The 14,644-nt window shown below is 57.2% G+C and overlaps 2 protein-coding genes across 4 annotated transcripts in view; one reads left to right on the forward strand and one right to left on the reverse strand.

Moving 5' to 3' along the window:
- The first annotated feature begins 3,471 nt into the window (after window positions 1-3,471).
- ANKRD63 (ankyrin repeat domain 63) lies at window positions 3,472-8,166 on the forward strand. The gene has a single exon (XM_021097815.2). It carries the CDS (start codon window positions 3,936-3,938, stop codon window positions 5,088-5,090), a length of 1,155 nt encoding a protein of 384 aa, XP_020953474.1. The 5' UTR covers window positions 3,472-3,935; the 3' UTR covers window positions 5,091-8,166.
- An 831-nt stretch (window positions 8,167-8,997) lies between these two features.
- PAK6 (p21 (RAC1) activated kinase 6) overlaps window positions 8,998-14,644 on the reverse strand; it is a 37,351-nt gene continuing 31,704 nt past the window's right edge. For all 3 annotated transcript variants that reach the window (XM_021097786.2, XM_084973959.1, XM_084973960.1), the window contains 6 exons: window positions 13,721-14,218; window positions 13,501-13,634; window positions 13,025-13,151; window positions 12,786-12,911; window positions 12,181-12,315; window positions 8,998-10,557 (listed from right to left, as the gene is read on the reverse strand). In XM_021097786.2, the coding sequence (XP_020953445.2) occupies window positions 10,390-10,557; window positions 12,181-12,315; window positions 12,786-12,911; window positions 13,025-13,151; window positions 13,501-13,634; window positions 13,721-14,218 (1,188 nt within the window). In that variant the 3' untranslated portion in view covers window positions 8,998-10,389. The remainder of the gene's footprint in view (window positions 10,558-12,180; window positions 12,316-12,785; window positions 12,912-13,024; window positions 13,152-13,500; window positions 13,635-13,720; window positions 14,219-14,644) is intronic.

Consider the following 14,644-nt stretch of genomic DNA (forward strand, 5'->3'; position numbering starts at 1 on the left):
GGGCTTCCTAGGAGGCCAGGGCAAACACCAACCTCCCTGCTGTCTGTCCCCTGGAAAAAGGTAGGGCGCCCCTGGGAAAATTCCATAGCCCTTGGGCCCTGGAAGTGAGTTAATCTCTGGCCGCAGGTGGTGTGCAGAGGAAGAGTTGATGCCCTCCCTCAGGGCGCTGGGGCAAGGGATGGGCACTGGGTTCTGTCCCCTGCTGCAGATTCTGTGGGGCTGGGGCCAGGTTCCCTATCCACTAAGTTTCACTTTTGCACAGAGAGCAGAGCCCCTACCCCCTTCCCAATCCCACCTGCCGACTCAGATGCGAGAGTCCCCTGCTGACTCACCCTCCCCTCTGCGCACCCCCCAACACCAGCTCTCTGGATCTCCCAGCCACGTGCCACCAGGCCCAACCCTGATGAGCTGGTGCAACGTGACAGGGTGAGGGGGCTGGTGACACTTGAGGAAGAAAGGAGGGGGCCGGGCGGGGCGGGTGGGGGTTGCTGCAGACAGAGTGACAGACTGCAGACCCAAGCCGCCTCTGGGGGGAGGCCCTTTTGCCAGCCCCGGGGCCTGCAGTGGGGGAGGCTCAGCAGGTGGGAGGGGAGGGGCGTGTGGAGTGCCTGCCTGCCCCCTGCCTGCCTCGGCTGCATCTCCTGTCAGCCTTCAGCTCTCTAAGCGACAGCTTCTAATTCCGGCTGTTGGTGCCTCTGTGCTCCGCAGCAGAGTCGCAGCTTTTTTTCATCTTTGCTATTTCTTTTCTGCTCAGAACATATTGAGCCCACAGGCAAGTCAGAGCAAAGGCTCCAGGGCCTGAGACCTGGCAATACCCCCTGCTCCCCACCCCCCCCACAGGTCAGCCAGGCCAGGACTGGGATGGCACTGCTAGCTGGAGCAACAGAAAGGGCTGCTCCTTCCAAAGAGGACCCTGCAAGAGGACCCAGCCTGGCACCCTCTTACAGACCAGGTCCTGCCCCAGCTCCTCTTCTTCCCTGCACTGTCTCTATCCGCCACAGAAAACAGGGACATCAGTGAGGCTGAGATGTCTCTGGGAGGCTCAGGGAGGAGGGGCATGGCTCTTTGGGACCAGTGCCCCCTTCCATGTTCCTGCTGCTTCTCTCCTCCACCTGGAGGTGTCACTGCCTGGCTTGTCAGGCTGGCCTGCCACACACAGATTCCTAGGGCGCCCCCTCCCCTAGCCCTGGAAACAGTAAGAAAGGAAGAAAGAAATTTCCTTCATGCTACAAAAAAGGGAAATTGAGTCACAAAAGAAAGAAAGCCTTCTCTTCTACTACCTGAGTAAACAGGGAGAACGTTTCTACATCCTTCCTGGAGTTGGAGAATCTATACCCATCCTGGGTGACACTGAGGAGGGACTTCCAGGTCTGGGAGTGGGATTGGGCTTTTTGAGCTCTGAAAAACTGTGCAGCTCTTTTCCTGACACTCTCCAGCTTGCTGTTGCGTGCAGTCAGCAGGGCTGGTGTTATGGGTTTCCTTTTGCAGATGAGAGAATGCAGGCCTGGAGCCACACTGCTAGTAAATTCCTTCAAACTAGGACTTAACTCTGCTGTCAAATACTGTGACCTTTCTGTGACACCATGAGAGAAAATCAACCAAAAGGAAAAAGGGGGGGGGTTCACGATGTACACACACAGGCATCCATCACATGCTCCCCCCAGGAAAGAGAGGAGGGGGAGCCCCTGCTCCATGTTGGCATCCCTGGAGCCAGGGAGCTGGAGAGAGGAGAGGAAGGCTCATGGAGCAGGGCCTCATGCCCTGTCTGCCCCTCCCTCATCTGGGCCCACTGGCTTTTCCCAGAAGCCATACCTTCCCTCAGGCAGACCTGCTGCAAAGCTTCTGATTACTGCTGTGCCCAGGCTGAGGACACCTTTATTCTTCCCTTAATTTCCTGTCTTTCATAGGCAAGGACTCCTTAAAGCAGCCCTCAACACTATCCCCTCAAAGTATTTTTCCTGCTTCCATGCCCTTGCCTCAGTAACCCGAGCTGGAATGTCTGCTTTGCTTAACAGCCAGAGCCCACACATCCTTGAAGACCATCTCAGAAGCCCTGTCTTCAGAAGACCCTATCTCCCTTCCGCACCACTTCACCTTTTCATCTAGGGATGGTCTTGGTTTTGTCTTTAACAGACTTATTCAGCCCCCAGGCGATAAATTCTTTTTTTTTTTTTTTAAACGTCCCAGTTTTGTCTTCTTGCTTAAGAGGGGTCTCTTCTATCCTGAACCAAACTTCCCCCTCTGTACTTCCCACAGCTGGAAACTCAATACCGGGCTCATGACAAGTCTCAGTAAATTCTGTGGTCGCTACCTGACTCACTTCTTACTTCACAAATATCCATTCCAGCTCTACACACCCTCCCACCCTCTGCAGCTCTGAGGCGCTCTGTCTCCCCTCCACCAAGGCCTGCGCACCCCTCCCTCGCCCCCAGAGCAGAGCAGCGGGCCAGGGAGAGGGTATGTAGTGGTTTTCCCACGCCCTATAGACTCGTGCTCTCTTCTTCCTCTTAGAAGGGGTCAGCTAGTGGTCACGGTCAGAGCTCTGTGGTCTCGGAGTTGTTTTCTGCTTGAGAGGGAGACAGGGACCCTGGGGGGAGCCCTGCATGTTCCTCACTCTTTCTGGGGCGGCAGCGAGGAGGAGTTGCTAACGCGACTGCAGCATTCCCAGATCCCAAGACTCCCGCTTCGGTCGCTGCGTCTCGGCTCTGGCAGCTTCTCAGGAGCTGGCAGGCGGGCACGTTGTCGGGGTTGGAGACGTCTGAGATTGGAGCATGCACTTCTCCACCCCCAGCCCTGAGCCGAGTGAGCGTGTGCGGAACAATTGTGTGTGCGTGAGTGATTCGCTTCGAGTGGCACATCGCAGGCAGGCTGAGCACCCCCAAACCCGCGCAGCGCAAGTACCCCCTCCTTCGATTTGGCGAGTGATTTACTCCCGGTCTGCCTTTCGCCGCCAACTCCAGCTCGCTTATGGTCCAATTCTGCTTCATGAGGTCCCATTTCCTTACACCCGTACCGCTAGGGGTGGCCCTCGTCTTCCTCGACGGGCTCGGAGTCCCGCTAGTTTCTAAGGAGCCCAGGATACCGACTCCGCTAGGGGTGGAGGGTGGGGAGAGAAGACTGTGACTTTGGGATTGGCCCGGTCGAATGCATGTGGCCCCCTGCGTGCATCCCCAGCCCAGCCCCCGCCGCCGCAGCCCCGGGGAAGCGCGGAGGAGGAGCTGCTCCCCGACGTCTTGGCCCAAGTGGGGGGGGGGGTCAGGGGTGGTCTCCGCCGCCCCGTCAGTTTTTGCCCTGACTGCCTGCCCGCTTTCAGGGCAGCTATTGCCATGGAGACCCCTGAGGCTATAAAGCCAGGTACCCAGCCGGGCTGCCGCTCCCTTGCCGCCGAGCCCCCCAAGTATGGAGCAAGCGCCCTGGTGTGGCCCGGCCCCCGCTAGAGGGGAGGAGGCGGAGAAGCGGCGCCAGCAGATTGAGGAGCGGCGCGCCCCGCCAGGGCTGGAGGCAGCCGCGCACGGCTGGCGCCACCGTCTCAGCAGGGGAGCGGGGCTGCCCCGGGTGCCGGTGAGTGGCGCGGCTTCCAGCTACGAGGGACTGAGGGGCACTGGACAAAGGGAAAGCAGCGGAAGAGTCAGGAGGGTCCGGAGCTTCGGCTCCCGTCGTCTTGTGGCGGGTCAGGCGCGGAGCCCGGAGTAGCGCGCAATCTACACCTCCAGGCGGGAAGCTCGGGGAAGGAGCAGTGAGACGCCAGGCGTGCTGCCCAGGAACGGCGAGGCAGCTGGAGGACAGAGCGGGAAGCTCAGGACCTTCGGCCGCCACCGCCCACGCGCGGAGGGAGCCAAACGCTAGCGCCTCGGAGGCCGGAGCCCGGAGGGGCGCAGGAACAGGGGCGCCCCCGTGCGGAGCTGCCGGGCCGCCTGGGCGCGGCGGCCGAGGCCATGCTCAAGCCCAAGGACCTGTGCCCCCGAGCGGGAACGCGTACCTTCCTGGAGGCCATGCAGGCAGGCAAAGTGCACCTAGCTCGCTTTGTGCTGGATGCGCTGGACCGCAGCATCATCGACTGCCGTGCGGAGCAGGGCCGCACGCCGCTCATGGTGGCGGTGGGCTTGCCAGACCCCGCGCTGCGCGCGCGCTTTGTGCGACTACTTCTGGAGCAGGGTGCGGCCGTGAACCTGCGGGACGAGCGCGGCCGCACGGCGCTCAGCCTGGCGTGCGAGCGCGGCCACCTGGACGCCGTGCAACTGCTGGTGCAGTTCAGCGGCGACCCCGAGGCGGCTGACTCCGCGGGCAACAGCCCGGTGATGTGGGCGGCAGCGTGCGGCCACGGGGCGGTGCTCGAGTTCCTGGTGCGCTCTTTCCGCCGCCTCGGCCTACGCCTGGACCGCACCAACCGGGCGGGCCTCACGGCGCTGCAGCTGGCCGCCGCCCGCGGTCATGGGACCTGTGTGCAGGCCCTCACCGGGCCCTGGGGCCGCGCGGCCGCCGCCGCTGCAGCCCGGGGCTCCAACTCCGACAGCCCCCCTGGCCGTCCGGCTCCCGCGCCCAGCCCTGAGCGCCGACGACCCAGCCCCCGCCGCCTACCGCGGCCTCTCCTGGCGCGCTTTGCGCGAGCGGCGGGCGGCCACGGCCATGGCCACGGCGGTGAGGCTGGCTCAGGGGGAAAGGGCTTCGGCCGGCACCGGGCACAGGGCAGCGAGCGGCCGGAGCTAGGCCGGAGCATGAGCCTGGCGTTGGGTGCCGTGACCGAGGAGGAGGCAGCTCGACTGCGGGCGGGAGCCCTGATGGCCCGACCACACTCGCCCCAGTCTTCGGGGGCTGGGCGGTGGCGTTCGCAGGAGGTGCTGGAGGGAGCGCCCCCAGCCTTAGTGCAAGCCCCCATCGGCCTTAGCCCCCACCCGGAGGGCGGCCCCGGCTCTGGCCGCTTGGGTTTGCGCCGACGCTCCACAGCACCAGACATCCCCAGCTTGGTCGGAGAGGCACCTGGGCCCGAGGGCAGCTCGGAATTAGAGCCCAACTCTCTGCCCCAGTCAGAGCCTGGGCCTCAGACCTGGCAGGCAGGCACAGAGGCCGTGGTGCTGCACGCTCAGCGGTAAACAGCCTTGAGGCCCAAACGCGCTCCCCTCACCTTCCCGTCTCTGCTCCACTGGGATTTCTTTTTTCCAGGTCTCTTACTTTCGGGGCAGTTTCCCACCCCCTGATCCTAGAACCTGTCCTCCAACCAAGGCGAGACCACCATCTGCTCTCTCTCTCAAAGGGACCCCCATCTTATTTCCTTTTTGTGCTTATTGGTATTCCCTGACCAAGTCTCTCACCTTCTTTAAAGGCCGGCCCTTCATGTCATGGAAGCAGGGAATAGAAGACTGGTTCCATCCGCTACAGCCTCCCAAGCCGGGCCTACTTCCCTCAGCCCTAATGCTCCGACCTGAGTGCTTCCGGTTTGGGAAGGGGAGTTTCCTTCCCCTTGCCCTTGCCAGGTTTTTCTACACCTTTGTCAGCCAGGCGGGCAGGAGAGTTGACCTGTAGAACAAAGGCCTAGCCTCTCCCAGCCCACCCTCCACCCCAGTGATGCTGACTATAGTACCCACAGGACTTAAGTCTCCCTTCCCCTTAGGTATTGGAGAAGGGGAGCCAGGAGACAGGCCCCGGAGCCTCTCTCCACAGAAGAGAAAGAATCTGGAGGTTAGATTTTTTTTCTGGGGAAAAACTGCCTCAAGACCTTAAAGAACATTTTTGGGGTGGTAGGAAGGTCAGTTGTCCCTTGAACCAGCTTCTGGGTAATTCCAGCTTACTCTGCCTCAGCCCAAGGCAGACCCTAGATTCAACTTCATTGACCATGTGGGGTCATTGCCTCCTGCCAACCATTATCCAGCCCAGCGCAGCTCTGGGCTCTAGAGCCTATTTCCTCTCACTCTCTGAAGCCTGAAATGGAAAAGATTTAGCACTTCCCCCGCCCCCACCCCCTCCCAGCTCCCCCGTCCTGCACGTGGGTGCTCCCGCAGGGTAGAATGGTTGCAAGGGCTTTAATTGTATTTCTTCCAATCCTCAAAGAACTTGTGTTTTGAGTCTTTGTATATGAAGCAGAAAGCAGCGGGTCTGATCCGAGGCTTAAGAACCTGACAACGTCTCTTTAAATAGAAGCTCCGCGAGGGGGATAATTGACTGAAGTGTTTGCCACGTTAAACGGGCGGCGCGCGGGAGTCTGAAGCCCACACGAGCCGCAGGTCCGAGTTTAAATTACATCAAACTCCGGCGGTTGCTGGAAGGGGGCTGTTAAACGGTTCCTGCTTCTCGCTGAGCCGTTAGTGGAGGGCAGGGCGGATGATGGATGCTAGAGGTCGAAACCAAGGACCCCTGCCTTTGTCCCAACGCGTGGGACGCTGGCCCGGCCCTGCTTCAGTACTGGGCAGATTAGTGAGTCAGAGGCCACCGCGGAGAGATGGTTAACGGCCTTTTTCGGGCCTGGTATTTTGTCCCCTCTGTCTTCGCCCCCGACTCCTCTTTGTGTCCGCCTAGCGAGAAGGGTCGAGGGCGGGTGGGGGGGAGGTGGGGCGGTGTCTAGCGAATCGCGTGCCCCAGAACCCTGTGGCAGTGCCTGCACGTGTATCTATGCGCCCGTATATACAGCCTGCCCGGTGGCGGCTCGAGGGGAAGTTTCGTTTTTGTTTTTAATGAACCCCGAAGGTTGATCGTGCAGCCCCTCACCTGCCTGCAATGGGGTCTTTTTAAAACGTCGGTCTATTCGTCTTCGCAAAACGGAAGTTTCTCACCAGTAACTCCAAGGGAACTACCCAGAGCAAGAATGATCTATGATGAGAAATTAGGCCTGGGGTGAGGATTGGGTGATCAGGGGCGGGCCTTGTGTAGGTGTCAGATACGTTGTCTATGCTTCTAACCCCCTCCAGAGGCCACAAGGGCGCGAGGGCCCGGACAGTGGACGTGATCTCTGGTGCCCTCTGGTGGCAACGGTGCGCTTTCCTCGCTGCACTCTGGCACGGAGTCTGACTTCTGGGGTTTTTTGGAATCACCGCCATGTACTTCTCCCTACGTGTGTATTTACCCATGGAATTCACTTCTTCTTGTAGTATATTAAATCCGGATACTTGAAGTCATTTCACAGCAGTGAAGTGAGAGACAATGAACAAAAAACTCGCATTTGGAGTAGCAGGAGCCCAGACCCTTCACTTAGGACTCCCAAGATCTTCCCAGTTAAGGCTCGGTTTGGAGAGCTCCTGATGTCTTCTGAGAAACTGGAGCTTCCAACCCATCCCTTATGACTTCTGAACCTTGGAACCTACTGATTATGCACTGTTTTCTTCTGATAAGATTTGCTTTGTTTCTGGGGTGCTCTGCCCTTTCCCTACTCTTTTCTGCCCAGATATCTGCCTCTTCTCTGTCCCACTGTCTGGGTGGTGGTGGGATGATACTGAAGCACCTGAAAAGCCAGAGGAGAGGATCTGGGGTGGGGTGGAGGATAATTGGACACCCCAAGAGCAAACTCCTTTTTTCTGATCTTTGCTTGCTCACTTATCCTTATCCAACTGTTTGATTTTCATGAAGTTTTTAATGGTGTAAGAATATGAATGTTTTGGCTTCAAAATACCACGAGGTCTTGGTTGCAGTTATGTTGAAGGTGCTGTCAGTCATGTTTCACGTGTCACTAACACAGGTCTTTGAACTCACCTTGGGCCTTTTTTATTGGGTAAAGAACCACGAAGTCTCCTCTCTGTGGAGTCGCCAAGGGTTTGGTGGTTGAAAGTGATATTTCTAAAAAACCACAGCAGATCTTTCCTGTCTGAACTGAATTGTGTGTTTGACTTGCCTTGCTGTTCTTGCAGATTTCTTACCAGGTCCAGCTCTGTTCAGAAGTTAAAACATTTCACCACATTTCACTCAGCTGAACTTCCTCTCATTGTCAGCCCTGGAGCACTGAGGCTGAGGGGCCTCTCAAGCTCGCTCCATTTTAGCAGAGACTTTTCTGAATATTTTGCTTTTCTAACTCTTGTTGCTTTCGTTGTTGTGAAGACACCTGTGCCACTGGCACTGGTACTCTTGGTTCAAGCTCAGAACTGTTCTGTGTGTGAGGCTAAATGACATACGCGCACGCTTTTGGTGGAAGGACTGTTAGAACTCAAAAGAATAGTTAATAAATCCAGTGTTATTCAGTTGCAAGAACTGGCCTCTCTTTGTCTTGCTAACCACGCCTGACTCCGGGCTCCCGTTGGAGAGGTGGAAGGGTGAGCCTGCTTCCTCAGCCTCCAACACTGCCCCGCCCTCCGCTGCTGCCTCCTGCAGGTAAGACTCAGGGCTACTTCCCGCTGAGCGGGTGGGACTGGGGCCCTCGGACCTAGGCGGCTGTCTAGGTGGGCATGCAGTGGGGAGCAGAAGAAGCTCAGCAGGACTCCCTGCTCCTGGGTAAGAAGTTTCAGTGAATCAGGGCAGAGAAGGGGTAGGATGAGACCTTAGGAAGGAAGTGCTGGAATCAGTGTCAAGAGCTAGAAGGTTAAAGACCCAGGTTTCTTGGTTTCTGGTTGTACTTCTCCCGGTCTTCCTCCATTCTGAGAACTGAAACAGAGATTGTTTTCTCACTCCAAGCAGTTCCAGGCTACTTCCTAATGAACAGCTTGGGGAGAGCAGCCTCTTGACTTTCCAGGGGGTGAGAAGCAAATGGGGGAAGGGAGATGCTGCTGAAGAAAGTGGTCATCAGCCCTGCTGGCTCCCTCCCAGCCCCTGAGGTGCCCTGACTTTCGAGGCTGGGTTCTTCTCCCCTGAGAAGGAGGCCTGTCTGTTTCTCAGCCCTTGCTCTCCCAACGGCCTTTCACTTCCTGTTTCCCTCCTCTGCCCTCATTTCAGGCTCACGTGTCTCTAGGGAGTTGGATTTTCTGTGGATCAGAGTGACCACTGGGGAGCTCACATGGGGGGGGCACCCTGGACACCCACTACAGCATGGCCAGTTGGAAGACAGCCTGGCTTCACTCCCAGAGACAGCAGGAAGGCCACGGGTTTTGAACACTCAGTTTAATTTAAAACGGGCACAAGTGCAAACAAACTTCACAAAAGTTTCTACGGTAGATGCTTTTGTTTTTAAAACTCTGACCCCTTAAAAAAAAGTCATCACAATTTTTGTTTGTTTGCCCCAAAGCAGACCACTAGGGAGCAGAGGAATCTAAAAATATTATCTAGACAGGGTCCAGACACCTGGATTCTTCCCTGGGATTCCTTGTCTCACAACAGCCCTGAAGGTAGGGGAGGGGAGGACAAGGAGACAGGTGTCAGAGGAGGCAGCTGGGGGTAGGTGGTTTGCACAGATGGGGTACCCATTCTGGTGACATGATGGAACCCCGGGAGCTGGTGCACCCCCCAGAACAGGATTTTGAAAAGAACAGGTCCCCTGAGCACACACACATGCACACATACACACACACAAAAGATCGGGTCCCTGATGACCTGATTATTGAGATGAAGCCCTCAGGTAAAACAGAGTTTGTTCCCTCACCATTCTGGTCACAGGACAGGAGAAACTCAGAAAACTGCCAAGCTTCAACACAGACCTCTTTACTGGTCAGGTAGAAACTTGGGATGTAAGAGGCGGGAAGCCAGGCCAAGGAAGCAGGTCCCTTCAGAACTTAGTGGGAGAGAGGAGGGAAGCCAGCTGTGGGTGACCTTCTGACACGTGTGTACACCCACACGCACGCACACACGTACACACATCCTGTAAAGTGAGACCACCTTTACCACCAGCTGCCTTCTTCCTCTTTCACCCAGAAAATGCCCCCCCTCATGGCCCTGAGCAGGCAGGCTGTTCACAGTTGGGCATGGGCTGTGCAGGGAGAATGTTGTCAGCACAGGTGGGTTGGAAGCAGGTGCAGGTTGGACTGTGCCTTCAGAAGGTCAGACACAAGGGAGGAAGACGGACTCGGGCAATAAACACCTTTCCTGTGGCCCTAACACCCCAGGGTCTGGAACTGGAATTGAGAAGAGCAAGCATCCTGGTGAAGACAGGCAGTCTGCCTCTTGGGTGACCTGGGATGTTCACGTACAACTACCTTTATAAAAATTGCAGCAGCCTTTTCTGCTGTGTTGGCTACAGAGGCCAGAATCGCTGGTCTCCATGTTTCGTAGAAATATCCCTGTGCAAATAACAAAGGGTCATCCTGTGGAAGGGGTCTCCATCATGCCAAAGGCAACTGGGGACTCTTGGGAGGGAGAGTGACCGAGGGGCAGGTCCGGCCTGGCCCAGTGGGCTGAGGGGTGGTGGGGGGGGTGGGGCTTCACATTCAATCTTTGGAGAGAATACTGAGAGAATGAGGCAGGCAGGCAGGCCCTGTTGGCAATCTGGTGGCCTGGTGTCCGCTGCCTGTGGGCACAGGTGGCAGGTGCACTCCGAGGGTGGGCTCAGCAGGTGGAGGTCTGCTTGCGGTAGAGCTGGATCAGGGGCACCAGGCACTCAGGCAGTCCTGTCTGCAGCAGGAAGGGGTGGTCCAGGAGCTCCTGGGCTGTGGCTCTCTCCTGGGGGTCCCGCACCAGCATCCGTTCTAGGAAGTCTCGCAGCACAGGGGAGACCTGTGGAGGCAAGGCAGTGAGAGGAAGCCACAGTTTGAGCCACTTTGGGGTGACCCAATCTGCCTGGCCCAACCTCATCTGAAAGTCTTAAATTCTTTCTTTTCTTACTTCCTCTTTCCTCCCAGACTCAGCACTTTTTGAATTTTCAGGTAGGTAAAGAAAGTCTGCATCAGCCCAGGAAAAGTAGCCAGGTGACCTATAGGGGGAGCTGCTGAGCAATGGAATTAGGATACCTGGAGGGCTGAGGTGCTGGCTCCAAATACAGGCCATCCCTAACCCTGCTTCTTCTTTTTTGTTGTTGTTGTTGTTGTTGTTATTGTCTTTTTGTCTTTTAGGGCTGCACCAGCAGCATGTGGAGGTTCCCAGGCTAGGGGTCAAATCAGAGCTGTAGCCTCCAGACTACACCAGAACCACCGCAATGTGGGATCTGAACCACATCTGCGACCTACACTGCAGCTCACCAGATCAGTAACCCACTGAGCGAGGCCAGGGATCAAACCCACGTCCTCATGGATGCTAGTCAGGTTTGCTAACCACTGAGCCACGACAGGAACTCCCTAACCTTGCTTCTCAGGGCTCTGTGTTCAGGCTCTGTGGAATGGGGCATGGGATTGGTACCAGTGATCCTGTCCTGGATCTATCCCTGATCTCTGGAAAGTTGTACTTTTTTCTAGACCTCAGTTTTCTCATCTGTAAAATGGGCTAATGATAAAATGTACTTGCCTTGTCTGCCACACAGGGCTTTAGTGAAGATAAAGAGGTCAAGGATGAAGAAGTGCTTTGAAAAATAGAGAAGGACAAAGTGGGACCTGAAAAGGGAGATTTCTGTACTGTTCTAAGCCTTACAGTCAAAGTCAAGGGCTTATCTTGGTTTAATCTGAGCCAGTATTTTGAGATAAGGCTGTCTTGGGCTGTTACAGAAAGCCACATCCTCTGGGGAATTAGCCAGTTAGAAATCTCCCCTATATCTGCTAGTCTAGGGGTCAGGAGAGCAAGCTCCAAGGACTAGTTGTTTCTTGTCTGTCCTCCCATCCAGTAGGGCTGCAGAACTCTTTTGCCATTTAGGAACCGAGCTTCAACTCTCTGGGACATTTCTCACTCTGGCCACCAGATGGCAGTGCCGTTTTGCAGCCCTGTGCTGGCCTGGCTACCAGCAGGGGGTGCCGGCAGGTAAGGATTGTGGGTTTGGGTGGATTTAACAGAAAAGGGTTAAACACACACACACATTTGTTTTAAGGGGAAAACTGGCTCAGATATGATCAGGATGTATACTGATGAGGGGCAGGCCAATTCTCTGTGATGGACTGGGAACACTGGGCCATGAGGTGGAGGAGTTCCTGCTCAATTAGCTTCTCCAGATTCCTCCCCAGGACATCAGGATTCTGGGCAGGCTCGCTTTCCCTTCTCCCAGGCTCCCGTCAGTTGTCTGCAGGGGTGACCATGGGAGTTTGTGACTAGGCTCCACACTGCAGTCCACACCATGCGAGTTTTGTGTGGAGAAGGAGGAGGCTTTTCCAGGAGCCCAGATTCTCTGGCTTCTCTGGAAGGGAAAGGCTGGGCCTGAGAGCCTTGAAGCCTCAGGAAGAATGGGGCCTGCCAGGTCATACCCTGTGACTGACTGACCTTGTGTGAGTTCTTCAGCTTGGGTGGGGGACTGTCCCGGAGCCTCTTCATGGCTTGCACTGGGGAGTCACTGAAGTAGGGTGGTTCTCCATCCACCATCTCAATCACCATGATGCCCAGAGACCAGATATCCACCTGCAGGAGGAGAATGTCCCTGACTCCACTGGCCAGAGTCTGGCTCCATGGTAGCAGCATGCTGGAGGGAGAAGGGAGCAGCTGGTTCCAGGTTTCCCTGGGGAGTGGGCCTCCTTCCTGGCTACCTTCCCTGTGGTCAGCTACTTCCTGCAGCAGTGACCACTGACTGTAAAGATGTAGCTGTCAGCCACTCTCCTAGAAAGACCATCACACATGGGGAGGCTGGCCATACCCCAGCCTGACCTTGAGCTTGGGTTGGGGAGCATTCTGGGGACCAGTTTGTGGTAGCACAGGCCAGAGAAGATCCACCCAAGAGGGGAGATGGGACAGCAGAGTAGGGTATTGACTAAGTGGGACCCTGAGAACTGGGCTATTTTTGGTGGTGGTGGGGGGGCTCTGGAGGAGACCATGAATAATCTGTGTGTTCCCAGGCCTCTTCTGGGAGGACTGGGAGACAAGGCGACCATTACCTCCGTCGCATACAGAGACCTGGAGATAACTTCAGGAGCCATCCAGTAGGGGGTTCCCACCAGGGACTTCCTCTTAGGGACATCTTTGCTGATTTGCGCACAGAATCCAAAGTCTGAGAGTTTCACCTGGGGTTGGGGTGAGAGGGAGAAAGGAGCGTGAGTGGTGAACTAGGAGGAGAAGCAAGGCAGGGAGCAGGAAAGTGGGGGGTGTGGTCGTGCCAGGGTGGGAAGGGCCCTACCCTGCCGTCGAGGGTCAGCAGGATGGAGTCACTCTTGATGTCCCGGTGGATGACACCCTGGGCGTGCAGGTAAGCCAGGGCCTGCAGCACGGCCTCGCACACCGTAGCGATCTGCTCCTCATTCAGCCTGGACAGGGAAGGCAGGGCCACCGGTGGAAGAGAATGTTAGCTCTGGCCGGGCTGCAGGGCAGATGGGCCAGGCCGCATAGGTCCCCCAGGGTACCGGGGAAAACAGCTTCTGGGCAATGTGTGTAGGAGCCCAGGCAGGCCAGAGCCCCCGGGCCTAGGCTGGAGACCCAGTGTCTTTCCCCTTCCCTGAGCCCCCTGGGTCCGTTAAGCCAAAGATGGGGGTGGGGCAGGGAAGGTGGCTCAGGACAGGCACCCCAGTTGTCTCGGCCTGAGGCTGCCTAATAGCCCCGCCGGGCAGTGGGGCAGGGGTTAGCCGGTGCTGGGTCCCAGCCCTCCAAGCTGCCCACCTGACTTGAGAGACGATGTCTGTGAGGGCCCCGCCCTGCAGGAACTCCATGAGCACCCACAGCTCCTCACCCACCAGGTAGCTCTTATACATCTCCACCACGTTGAGGTGCTGGTAGTCCCGCATGATCACCACCTGGGGGCAGGAGGGGATGCCTGAGTGTGGGGCACACTCCCTGCACCTGACTGTCCCAAACGCCCCGCCCTGCCCTCCCCTCCCACCTCATTAAAGAGCAGCTCCCTGCGCTGCTGCTTCCTGAGGTCCATCATCTTGACGGCCACCTGGCGGCCCGAATGCTTCTCCCGGGCCAGGCAGACAATGCCTGTGGAGCCCTCGCCAATCTTCACGTAGCTGTCCAGCAGCAGCCGGGGGTCACCCTGGTCCACCACCATCCTGAGTGCAGCCTTGAACTGCTCATGCGTCACAACACCCGTGTCCTCACCAGCCAGGGCACCCTTGGCCACCGTGGGGTCCTGGGGCAGGTACAGGTTGCTGGTGCTGATCTGGGCATGCCGGGTGCGGGGGGAGCCTGCCGGGGAAGACCGGCCTGGAGGAGGGCCGGCAGCTGGCGCTGTTCGGAGGGACTTGTGGGGGCTGCTGGTATCCGAGGTGGTCAGAGGGCTGAAGATTCCCACAGGTTGGTCCGAGGGCAAGGACTGGGCCTTGGCCACCAGGCTTGGGGGGCATTCTTTCTGTGGTGGTCTGAAAGAGGAGGTGGGCTACAGGAAGAAAGAAAGAAACAGGGGTTTGGCTGTGGGAGTGCACCCTTCCCAGAGGCAGGGGGTGACTGCTGTGACCTCTGGACTTGGTCAGTATCAGGCAGGGCATCAAACCAAACCATCGTCTCCCAAGTCAGTCGCAGCAAGCAAAGATTTTCAAATGGAACTGAAACTAAACCGTAGTCCTGTTTGAGAAACCAACCCCAGTGTCCCCAGGTGAGCAGACAACAGCTATTTACAGCCTCTCTGCCCCTCCTGGGGAGATAAAGCTGACTCCCTGGGGTTTCCTGGGCTGGGTATTTATTTCTTCCTTGGGTGATTGACAGCCAGACCCCTGGGAGGCCACCGAGGGCAATCTTCCCTCTGTGCTGTGGGGCTGCACAGGGAATCTGGGCCAGAAGCACTGACAACCGTGGCTTCCCCACC

This window comes from Sus scrofa, chromosome 1, assembly GCF_054392235.1.
Source record: "Sus scrofa isolate SSC_HxYL_T2T_F1_AM1 chromosome 1, Sscrofa_HxYL_maternal_Yorkshire_Landrace_v2.0, whole genome shotgun sequence".
In the NCBI taxonomy this organism is placed as follows: domain Eukaryota; kingdom Metazoa; phylum Chordata; class Mammalia; order Artiodactyla; family Suidae; genus Sus; species Sus scrofa.